At 40.2% G+C, this 10549-nt stretch overlaps 1 protein-coding gene across 4 annotated transcripts in view; it reads right to left on the bottom strand.

Annotated features, from left to right (window-relative positions):
* Positions 1 to 3374: 3374 nt before the first annotated feature.
* Positions 3375 to 10549, bottom strand: part of KAT6A (lysine acetyltransferase 6A) — a 114596-nt gene continuing 107421 nt past the window's right edge. For all 4 annotated transcript variants that reach the window (XM_047855041.1, XM_047855044.1, XM_047855042.1 and 1 more), the window contains exons 16-17: positions 9920 to 10232; positions 3375 to 7857 (exon numbers count right to left, since the gene is read on the bottom strand). In XM_047855041.1, the coding sequence (XP_047710997.1) occupies positions 5162 to 7857; positions 9920 to 10232 (3009 nt within the window). In that variant the 3' untranslated portion in view covers positions 3375 to 5161. The remainder of the gene's footprint in view (positions 7858 to 9919; positions 10233 to 10549) is intronic.

Below are 10549 nucleotides of genomic sequence, written 5' to 3'. Positions count from 1 at the left end.
GAATGTTTTTCTTTACTTTGTTCATAAGAGACTTTAATCTTGGGAAACCAATTTAAAGGTTTTATATGAAATTTCCCAAAAAAGAAGATTCTGGGGTTCAAAAAGCTAAGGCCAACTTAAATAACTTGAGAAGTGATCTGAACAGCTTGTGTCTTTCAACATGAACCAGATGTCAGTTTTTCAGTGTGTATTCACAGAAATGCCAATGAGCAGGCCCTCATTCCATGCTTTAAAGTACAGGTGACCAGTTGATGTCAGTTCATCCACTTGTCTTTGTTTGCTCATCTCTGTACACATATAAACTAAAAATGGTTGGTTAAAAAAATGTCATCTCAGAGAACGTTAAACATTTTTTTTTGAATGTCGCTTAAATGTGGCTTTCAGAGATGTCTGTGTAGTAGTTAAATGTTGGAATGTTTTTCTCTTGACGACAAGAATATATTATCTCACACTTAAAAGTTTATTCATGAAAAATCACCAGAAAACAATTCACTGAGAACATCTCTGCCTAGTGTTTTAAAAGATCTCAAAACACCAAAGCCCATCATGATGCCCCAGGGTTTTCCTTATTCCAGGCAGAAATTACATCTGCCACCTTTTTGAGGATTTATGTAATTGGTACCAATACTAATATTTAGTCTCCTTATTAATACAGCAAGAAATCTCATTAAGCCCAATTTGTAGCTGTCACTTTGGGAAAAAAATCCATTGGTCTGTACTGCATTAGGTGACCACACCAGCTTACGTAACAAACCCACCCTGTCCCTTACCAGAAATTTATTAACAAATGAGTTGAGTTTTACTCTGGGGATTGTCAGCTTTGTTGGGATGACTGCGTTCAAGAATTCCAGACATTTGCCAACCTAAGAAATGTTAACTCTATGTGGTCTTCTGAGTTCATTTACAGAAATGGGCCACTTGAATTTTTAGATTTCTTTAAAGTCACACCGAGAATATGGAGTTTGTTTCCCCACCACCTGTCATAATGATCTTGCTTCTTCTGTTCTGCCAAGGACAGTTCTTCCTTATTTCTTTTCACTATGCCTTTCCCTTTCCATCATCATTGACGTACGTCTTGCACATTAAGAGGAAGGACAAAACCCCACTATACACTGCCCCAGTTGTAACATGAAGAATCTGAAACAATAATGGTCACCTAAAGAGCTAGACTTGTCTACCTGACAGGCCCTGGAGTTCAGGGAATACCCACAGTTGTCACTACGCTACAAAGGAAGCTAGGCACTACCTGAGATGCTCAGAGAGGCCCAAAAGGAATAGATTTCCTGGAACCCTAGTTACTGAATGCAAGGCCATAGAGTCTAACACAGGTAGGCCAAGGCTCTCAGCAATATACATGAATTAAGTGCATTATCATTTTCCTCCCACATCTACCTTTTGATGTAGAGTGAAAAGGCCAGAAGGTGGACCATAAAGAAACCAGAGTACCTCCTTCTAGTGAGATCATTCATGGGTTGGCTATAAATGTAATATTATTCAAATTATAATTTAAATGTAATTTAAATATAGTGGGAGTGTTAGCACTTTAAAAAATCTAGAATACATTCTGTGGTCACATCTTTGTAAAAAAATCAGACTCGCTGTATTGTTGAACTCACTTACAACAGGTAGTCTGCAGGAACAAAGAAGCTTGTTTTGGAGACAATCCACTAATGATTGCATAGTACAAGTGCCAGCAATGGGTCCAAATTATAGTTACTTCAGCAGGCAAAGAAATCAAGGGAAACAAATCATTTCTTTTCTGGAGATGACAGAACTATAAACTTAAATGGCATTAAGATCAAGAACAAATGTCTGCTATAGGTACTGTTCATGGACACCTCATGAATTCCTCACTCAGCAAAGAGTAGCAGCTAAAACTTGCACCTGCCTTACCTCCCTACCCCCAGCTATCAGTTTCTCAAAGCCAAATCCAAGTTTCTGGAGTCTGCCTTCTATCCAAAATTCTAAATGAAGAGAGGCAAGTACAACAGCTTGGAAAACATCAGAGAAGATCATAAATGTTCAAGACCCTGGCTTCTGGCAAAATCTTCCTCAATTATATCATAATCAGTTAAGTTGAGAAAAAACAGCTTTGTTCCAGTTCTAGGAGCTACTTGTTATTGCTACCATATTTCCTCTCTTTGCTTAAATGAATTACAGTCCCTATAGGTTTCAATGGAATTTCCCCTAAAAACTCCAAAGGGAGATTATAATACCATTTTCACCGGAAGAGGAAAAACCATCTATACTGTCTGCATTTAAACACACATAGGAACGAAGACTGGCATTTCAAAGTAAAGGCCATGAACTTATACTTGCTACATAAAGAGGAATGTGAAAAAGCTAATATTTCTAAGTCTCGGTGTGTAGAAAAGGAACCTGAGAGTTTGAAATATTTGGGAGAAAAATTCCACATGCAAGACAGACATCCAAAATGGCTCAACATAATTTATTTTTTTTTATGTTAAAATGTACAGAGTTCTTTTGAAAGTACTTGCTAGAAAGGGGAAAAAAAAGTGATATTACATACAAGGAGAGGAAGGGAGACCGACTGGCCCAGGAGCGCATGACATGGAGAAATACAAAGGCATCTAGGCACCCCTTCCCCGTAGCTTACAAGTCACCATGAACAAAGTACAAAGAGGTTACAAAACAGGAAAAGCAAATATAAACAGACAGGAATAGACTTAGCTTCATTTGTACATGCGGCTTTTAGAGGCATCTGGAGCTCTATTCACACACTCTAGAGATCTCTTTAAAGAGAATTTTTATCTTTCTTAAAATAGTTTTTAATATTCTACAACAAAGATAAAAAATTTTAAAGATGGAATGAAATGAAAAAGCTCTTATTTTAAAAGGCATCAAAGTCACTAACAGTGAGTTTTTTAAATTTCTTTTTTAGAAGATTACCCAAGTTATCTTGCTAAAAATACATTTTTTTTTAAACAGAAGTGAAAAAATGACAGGTACCAATATTACTGTGTTGGATAATTTCTTTTATAATATAGAAAAGAACATTTTCTCTACAATAGTTCTACAGTCACAAAAAGGCTTGTGGAAAAGGGAGCTGCCCGATTGAATTTTTTTTTTTTTTAAAGAAACAAATAAAACCAAACACAACCGCAAACCAACAGAAACTGAATTCACGGCCCTCATTTCAACAGCTTCTCCTTCTGCCTTGACCCACCCTCCTCCCAATATACCTCCCTCCCGACCCACCCCATCCCCACCCCAACCAGGAAGCAATGACATAGCTGAAGATGTAGGGAGAGGGCAGCACAGTGCACTTTCTACATAGATGATTGGGAACTGGAAGAGTATATACAGAGAAACTGGGTCCTACACAGCCTTGCACATGCTCAGAATTGATAGCGGTTAAGATGTGGAATTCTGCCTTTTTCTACCTAACACATTTAATTGAGAAAGTCAATTAAAGTGTATTTAAAAAAAAAAAACAACAAACCTGTGCATTTGAAAAAATTTAATGCCTAATTAGTACTTCAAAAATTTATCTATATAAAATGTACAAATAAAGGAGAGAATTTAATGCTTACAGGTATTTCTTTAAGCAGTACTTCCCCCTTTTGGATATTTGACTGCACATACCGAGTGGTATAATATTTTCCATCTTCTAATGATGGAACATATATATAGATATATATAGATATATATATATATTTTTTTTTTTTTTACCTATCCCTGGAGCAAGTAACAGGAAGAGAATGGGCGAACTGGTTGCACAAGAGAAAAGATAATGGAGTTGGGAGCAACAAAGGAACCTGCTAAAACCCTGCTGTCCAGATTTGCCCTACTATGCTGGTGGTTGGTTTATCCCTCTTCTCTTTTAACCACTCACAGGAGAGGGGCTGGTGCACTCTGATTCACAGGGAATGAACTCAGGATCTCAAGAAAATGAAAACTAGAGGTATGTATCATTTAAGTAGCTATAAAACTCACACCATGATCTCCCTTAAATCATCTCTTCCAACATAAAATAAACAGTGTCAAATGTCTGTCAGGTATTTTTCAAATCACTGAAATGTACAGTCATCCATCAACACTTTGTATAAGAATGTAAGAGGCTAAGCACTGGGGACTGCTGTTTGAGTTTAGTCAAAGTCAAAGGCTCAAGAATCAAGACCCTTAGCATCTCAAAGTACATACTAAAAACAAGAGGCTGCGTGGAATATGTGTGTTATGGCTGATTCACCAGGTGGTAAAAAACAAGAGGTTAATTTCCTCTTTTTGATTGTTAACTGACCATCTCTATTCCTCCAAGGCTGGATTAGGATTGCAAACAGCTTTCCTCTGAGATTCTGCTGTTAATTGAGACTTACAGTATTTTTGTGTCTCTGAGTGCTGAGTGGGAATAGTAAAAAACAAACCCCCCCCCCCAAATTATATTACACTTGATTTAAGAAAAACAAACATTTCAATGAAGTCCATCTATAAAGAAACATTCTTGGGGAAAGGTTTCAAGAGGTCAAGAGGGGTGTGTGTGTGTGTGTGTGTAGGGAGTGGAGGGGATTTTAAAAGGAGAAGCATTTTCCTGCCTCGCTTTATTAATAATAATAATAATAATAATATTAACAATAATAATAAGTTTAAGGAGCTTGGGTTGTTCTCCATGTCCCCATCCGAGTCTCCCCTAAGTGCCTCCTGCTGGAATGAAGTAGGAAATGAAAGGTTGGGTTTGGAGGAAGGGGTCTTGTTAACCCCCGAGATGTATATATAACATTTAAAAATGACAACATTGGGAGCTGCAAACAGTGAGGGGAAACATACATTTTAAAATAAAATAAAGATAATTCACTTTTACACAAATTCTGTCCATGTGGTATGTAAAGAAAGTAAGGCTCTTTTTAATTATGAAAAGATTTTTGTGCATGTTTCCCCTATCCCCAAATCCATTTTTAGATGAGTTCTATTGTAAAATGTTCAAGATTATGAAGAAAACCAAAACCCAGAACAAAATGAACCCAAAAAAAAAAAAAAAGAGAGAAGACCAGGTTTTCTAAAAAATAAAATAAACCAAAGAAAAATTCCTCTAAATCTACAGCAATATTTTAACTGGAAAAAGGTCCATTTTTCTCTGGTTTGTCAGTATAAAAGGTTCCTTTATTTATATATATTTAAGTTTTTAATTGCAAGTTCATCTTGCTCATCTTCTCATGTAAGGTCCATTGAGTGACTGCTTGGGCACACCAGCAGCGTTCATGTAGCTGTGATGGGAGGGGCCAGTGTACATCATGTTTCCATGAGGGTTTGGCTGCATAGGCTGCTGGGTATAGGCCTGGCTCCCCATCATCCCCATCTGCATCTGCATAGGATACTGTGCTGTCTGGTTCATGTAGGCAGGGTTACTATGGTAACTGCTGTTCATCATGGGCTGCGTCATTCGATAGCTGTTCATGGCATTCAAGGTGTTCATATTCATGGAATTGACATTATAGGCAGGGGTCGGCATCAAATTAACCCCCATGTTCATGCCACGCTGAACAGCCAATGCACGAGGGCCAGCCTGCATGGCAACCGCTGGTGGGCTGCGGCCATACAGCTGCTGCTGGTGGGCAGCTGCAGAGGGCAGTGGCGCGGACTTGGAGCGGATGGAAATGTGCCCCTTCACTGGCATCTGCCCTTGCAACCTCTGAGTGTGAGGAATGCCGATGTTGGTGGCAGACATGTTGCACTGTAGCAGAGGTGACGTGAGGTTCATGGTGGTGGATGCCAAGTTTGGGGGCGGCGTCATGGTGGCTTGTGCTTGAGGGGTCCCAGCTAATGGATGAGACGGAGCTAGCTGAGCCAGTCCTGTATTAGACAAAGAAACACTGGTTGCATAGGAAGTCACAGCAGGAGAATGGCTATAAGGCATGGCATGAGGGTCCATAATGGTGTTAGTCAGCTGCTGCAACTTGGCTAGACTGAAGGTGGCTGACGGTTGAGAGTAGCTGCCGGCACCAAAGTCCCCTGGAATCCTCTCATAAATACTTATGTTCCCAGTGCTTCCAGATTCTGGTATCTCCATGATCATAGGCGCTGGAGTGAAACTGTTATTCATACTACACTGTGACAGCGGGGGCTGCTGCTGGGGCGGGGGCGGGGGCTGAGGCTGCTGGGGCTGAGGTGGTGGTGGCGCCGGTGGCTGTTGCTGCTGCTGCTGGGGCGGCGGAGGCTGTGGTGCTGGTTGCTGCTGCTGCTGCTGCTGCTGCTGCTGCTGCTGCTGCTGCTGCTGCTGCTGTTGCTGCTGCGGTGGTGGGGGCGGCGGCTGCTGGTTACTGGGAGGCCTCTCCACCACACAACTCTGAGGTGACTTGATGTTGCAGTTGGCAGCAGCAGGCTGGACGTTGTTCTGCTGCATCATGCTGCAGCTGTTGCCCATGTTTGCCATTTGCTGAGTGACAACACAACTGTTCTGGGTGAGGCTGCTGGAGGAGGACAACCCACCATAGGAGCAGCTGCTCTGGGAAGAGTTAGTCCCACAAATGCTGCCACCCATCGTAGAATCGTAACTGCTGGGGTTCTCATAGTTTTCTGTGGTGCTCTCAATGCTGCCCAGGTCACTGAAGCCACTGTCCACCACCTGCTGAGAGTGGTCTGATACGGAAGGCACATCCATCATGGGGCTGGTCTCCATGTTCTGCATAGAGGGTGCGGACAGGGATCCTTGCTCCGGGCTGATCTGGGTGTAACCGCTTTCAAGGGCAGGCACGTTGGGACTACTGACTGAACGGACCGATTGGCTGGGATGAGACTGAACAGAAGATATCGGGCTATTATGTTCTGAAGCGTGGCAGTCTTCCACCATCGACATCTGAGGGTCTTCATCGGCCTGGGTGTAGCTCTGCAGGGTCTGACACGCGGCCAGAGTTTCTTCGCAGTCCTGGTAGGCTCCCTCATGTTCGTTGCTTTCTTCTTGAGTCAAAGACTGCACTGCTTGCACAGTTTCCAGATCCAGTTCACTGTGAGGAATCTCTTCCTCCTCTTTTAGCTCAATTAATTCTTCTTTAGAGTTTGAATCTTCTTCATGATCGTCCTCAGACCCTGGCATGTGCTCTGATACCATGGATGTTTCGTGGGAAGTCTGTTCCTCTTCAGAATCTGGTTCTGTTTCATCTTTATCCTTTATATTCTCCCTACTGCTCTGCATATTAGTATCTAAAAAAGACTCCTGGCCACCAGGCTCCTCTTTGACATCTTCTCTAACGGGCTGCTCCTCTAGCTCTTTTTTCTTGGTAGATTCCAGATGGCCGTCGTCTTCATCATCTGCATCATGGTCTTCATTCTGGTTTGTCTCTACAGCCACCTCATCCTCTTCCTCTTGCTCCTGTTCTTCCAGCTCTTGCTGCTCCTCCTCTGACTGCCGCTGCTCTTCTGAGACACGGGGCTTCTCTTCCTCCTCTTCTATTTCGGGTTCTTTCGTTTCAGTCTCGGGACTGTTGCTATCCACTGGAGACGCCGCTCTAACTTCACTGCTGGTTGTATCTTCTTCTTCTCCCTCTTCAACCTCTTCTGCTTCCACGTGCATCTCCTCCTCATCCTTCCTTTCTTCCGTTAAAGGCAAGTCTTCTTTTGGTTCAACAGTCTCTTCATTCTCTTGAAGTTTGGGTTTCCGTCCCGGTTTAGGAATGGGAACGGTGGGCTCAACAATGCATTCTTGGGTAGAAACGGGTAGGATTTCCCGATTCAACTTAAATCCTGGTTTGCGACCAGGTCTTTTCTTCCAGTGGATTGGTTTGCGGCTCTTGCCTTTGGGCCATCCCTTTTTCTTTTTCATAGGTGTGGATGTATCTGGCTCAAGCTGAGAATCCTTCACATCACATTTTCTCAAGAGAGATACTGGCTTTAGAACAGGAGTGTCTACACAGAGGGACAAAAAAACACACACACACGTTAAAAAAGTTAAAAGATTTTGTATACTTTCTAGTACTTTTTTCTGAGACCACATGTGCAATGGGAATGATTTTATTAATCATCACAAACTCCTGATTACCTTCTCTTACAAGCTAAGAATCTAAAGGAGAAATTTAATTAATGACATCTTCTAAAGTCACGCAGTGAGCTGGCAGAACAATGAAAGAATCCGGGTCAACATTCTGTTACCAGCCACCAGTTAAAGCCAGTTCAGGTTTATCATCACCAACTGCATGGTTTTGTAAGTTAGTCTAAAATACTCAGTTTTATCATCTAGAAAACGGAGATAAGCTGTGTAAAGATGCAAATACTCAATAGTTATTACAACTACTTTAGACAAGCTGTCTTTACTATGTAAGTTACAAATCAACTCATTTCTTCTTTTTTGTTTTACCCCTGTTTGCAATTTATATTATCTCTCTGGCTTTTTTTTTTAGTTTCCATAAAATCATGACTTCAGGTAATATCATGAGTTAATTACTCCAGGCCATGACTAAGCAATCTGACATGCTCAGTCAATGTTGTGTTTGTATGGGAACAGCTGCAAGGCATTTAGTCCCAAATAAATACTGACCTGAAAAAAAACAAGTTAATGACAATGATTTATCAGAAATAAATTTGATATTGGTATTATTTTCTCCCCATTAATTTTTTTCTATTTTTAAAGATTGTAGTAAACTACGCATAGCATAAAATGTACCATTTTAACCATATTTAGGTGTGGTGCAGCATTAAGTACCTTCACATTTCCTATTAATTTCTAAAAGGAAGAACACCAAGCAAAAACAGGATCTGGAGAGGAGAACTAAGAAGGTACAGTTAGCAATAACTTGAAAATAAAGAATGGAAATGGTTACATCAGAGAAAATTTGTCCAAGTCAATAAGAACTTAAACGGGGGATACTATTTGAGCTACAATGATCCAAGACAGAAATTTTACTGAAGTGCCAAATTTATACAATAAATATTTAGTTTAATATATACATCACAATAAAATAACTCAGTCATCTTATCACTATTTAAAACTATTTATTATATAAAAACAGGAGAATGGAGAAAACACAAGTTTCCACTAGATACGAAATTGAGTGGATTTAAGAGAAGAATAAAAAAACTCAGTTAATAAAAGCTATACATCCACCAAGAGAGGACAACTAGATTTCTTCAAATTCACCCACCAAAGTAAAAAAAAACTCAGTCTGACCTTATGGTGAGGCAAACATTGCAGCTGCAGGCAGCATGAGGCACTGGCAGAAACTTTAGGGGAGGATGAACTAGTCTGTGACCTAGCACATTTCTGAGCCCATTTCTTTATCTCTAAATGACAAGGCTATTTCAAAAGTAAACCATTGGATTTTTAGCTATGCCATAAAAATTGAGCCTATTTTGAGGCACTGTCGCCATTTTTATTAGAAATTTACTACTCGTAGAGAAAGGCAAATTAGAGATATGATTCAGATATGATTCACATCCTGAACAGATGTGAGGCAAGTCCAATTTACATGAGTCGGATCTTAGAACCATCTTAGCATGTATTCATTTAACAATATTTACTGAGTGTCCATTTTAAGCACTCAGCATACAACAATTAGCAAAACAGGTAAGTCCACAAGAGTGTACTTTCTGGTAAAGGGTGATTACTTCAAGATCTTCCTGAGGCTAACTCCAATCCACCAACTAACTGAAGATTCAGATAAGGGCTGAGAAAGGATTAGGCAAAAAAGAACAATTTCCTAACAGCAAGATATTTTCTCCAGTGGAAAAACTAGGTCCTCAGTTGAAGGGAAGAGTAGAAAAAAAACTTTTTAAAAGGACAGAGGACTAAAGGAGAAAATGGGGATGAATGTGCTTGACACAAATTTTTAGAGATTATCAAGCCGTCCTTTACTTGCTTAGTGGGGTGTGTCATTTTTCAGCTTTTTTGTTGAAGGGTTTGCAGTTATCACTTGAAGTGTGTTTCTTCAGAGACACTAAAACTACCATAAGCAGTGGGTTCTGTAAAACATACCATCAGCGTCATCGGACTCTTCTTCGTCATCTTCATCTTTAGACTTCCTCTTAGAAGAGGATCGACACCTGAGCACATCCTGTGAGGACAAACGATGGAAGTATCCTCTAGAAAAGAGCTCATTTTCATCCTCTTCCTCTTCTTCCTCATCAATCTCAAACGTGGGTTCTAATCGTGGCATCGGCCTCTCAGAGTCAGAGTCTTCAAAAGGTTCATCCAATACCTCTGTAGTCTCAGAAATCGTTTCTGTGACCACGCTGCTGTTGTGGTGTTTGCGCTTTCGGATTCTCCTTCTTCGGTGAAGAATTGGTTTCTATTTAGAAGAGAAAGAAAGCATTTACAGGAATTAATACTATCATTTCTATTAATAACACGATTAATAGTTTTTAAACCTACTCGAATCAGCCAACAGACATTTTGAATATTATTTCAAAATACTATAATAAGGTACCATAAAGTATCAAAGAAAGATGTTGGATAACTGAATAGAACTTTATAAAAGGCACAGAGAGCAGATATTATAATTCCCTTTAATAGTTCAGTTAAATTTAACACCCTAGGGAATTGCCTATTTCAATACTGAAATGACACAGAAGCTAGTCCTTTAACTTCTCTTACTTCAAGAGGGGA

The sequence above is a fragment of the Prionailurus viverrinus genome, chromosome B1 (genome assembly GCF_022837055.1).
Source record: "Prionailurus viverrinus isolate Anna chromosome B1, UM_Priviv_1.0, whole genome shotgun sequence".
NCBI lineage: Eukaryota > Metazoa > Chordata > Mammalia > Carnivora > Felidae > Prionailurus > Prionailurus viverrinus.
The sequence above is the reverse complement of the archived record's forward strand: the minus strand, read 5'-3'. Positions and strand labels throughout refer to the sequence as shown.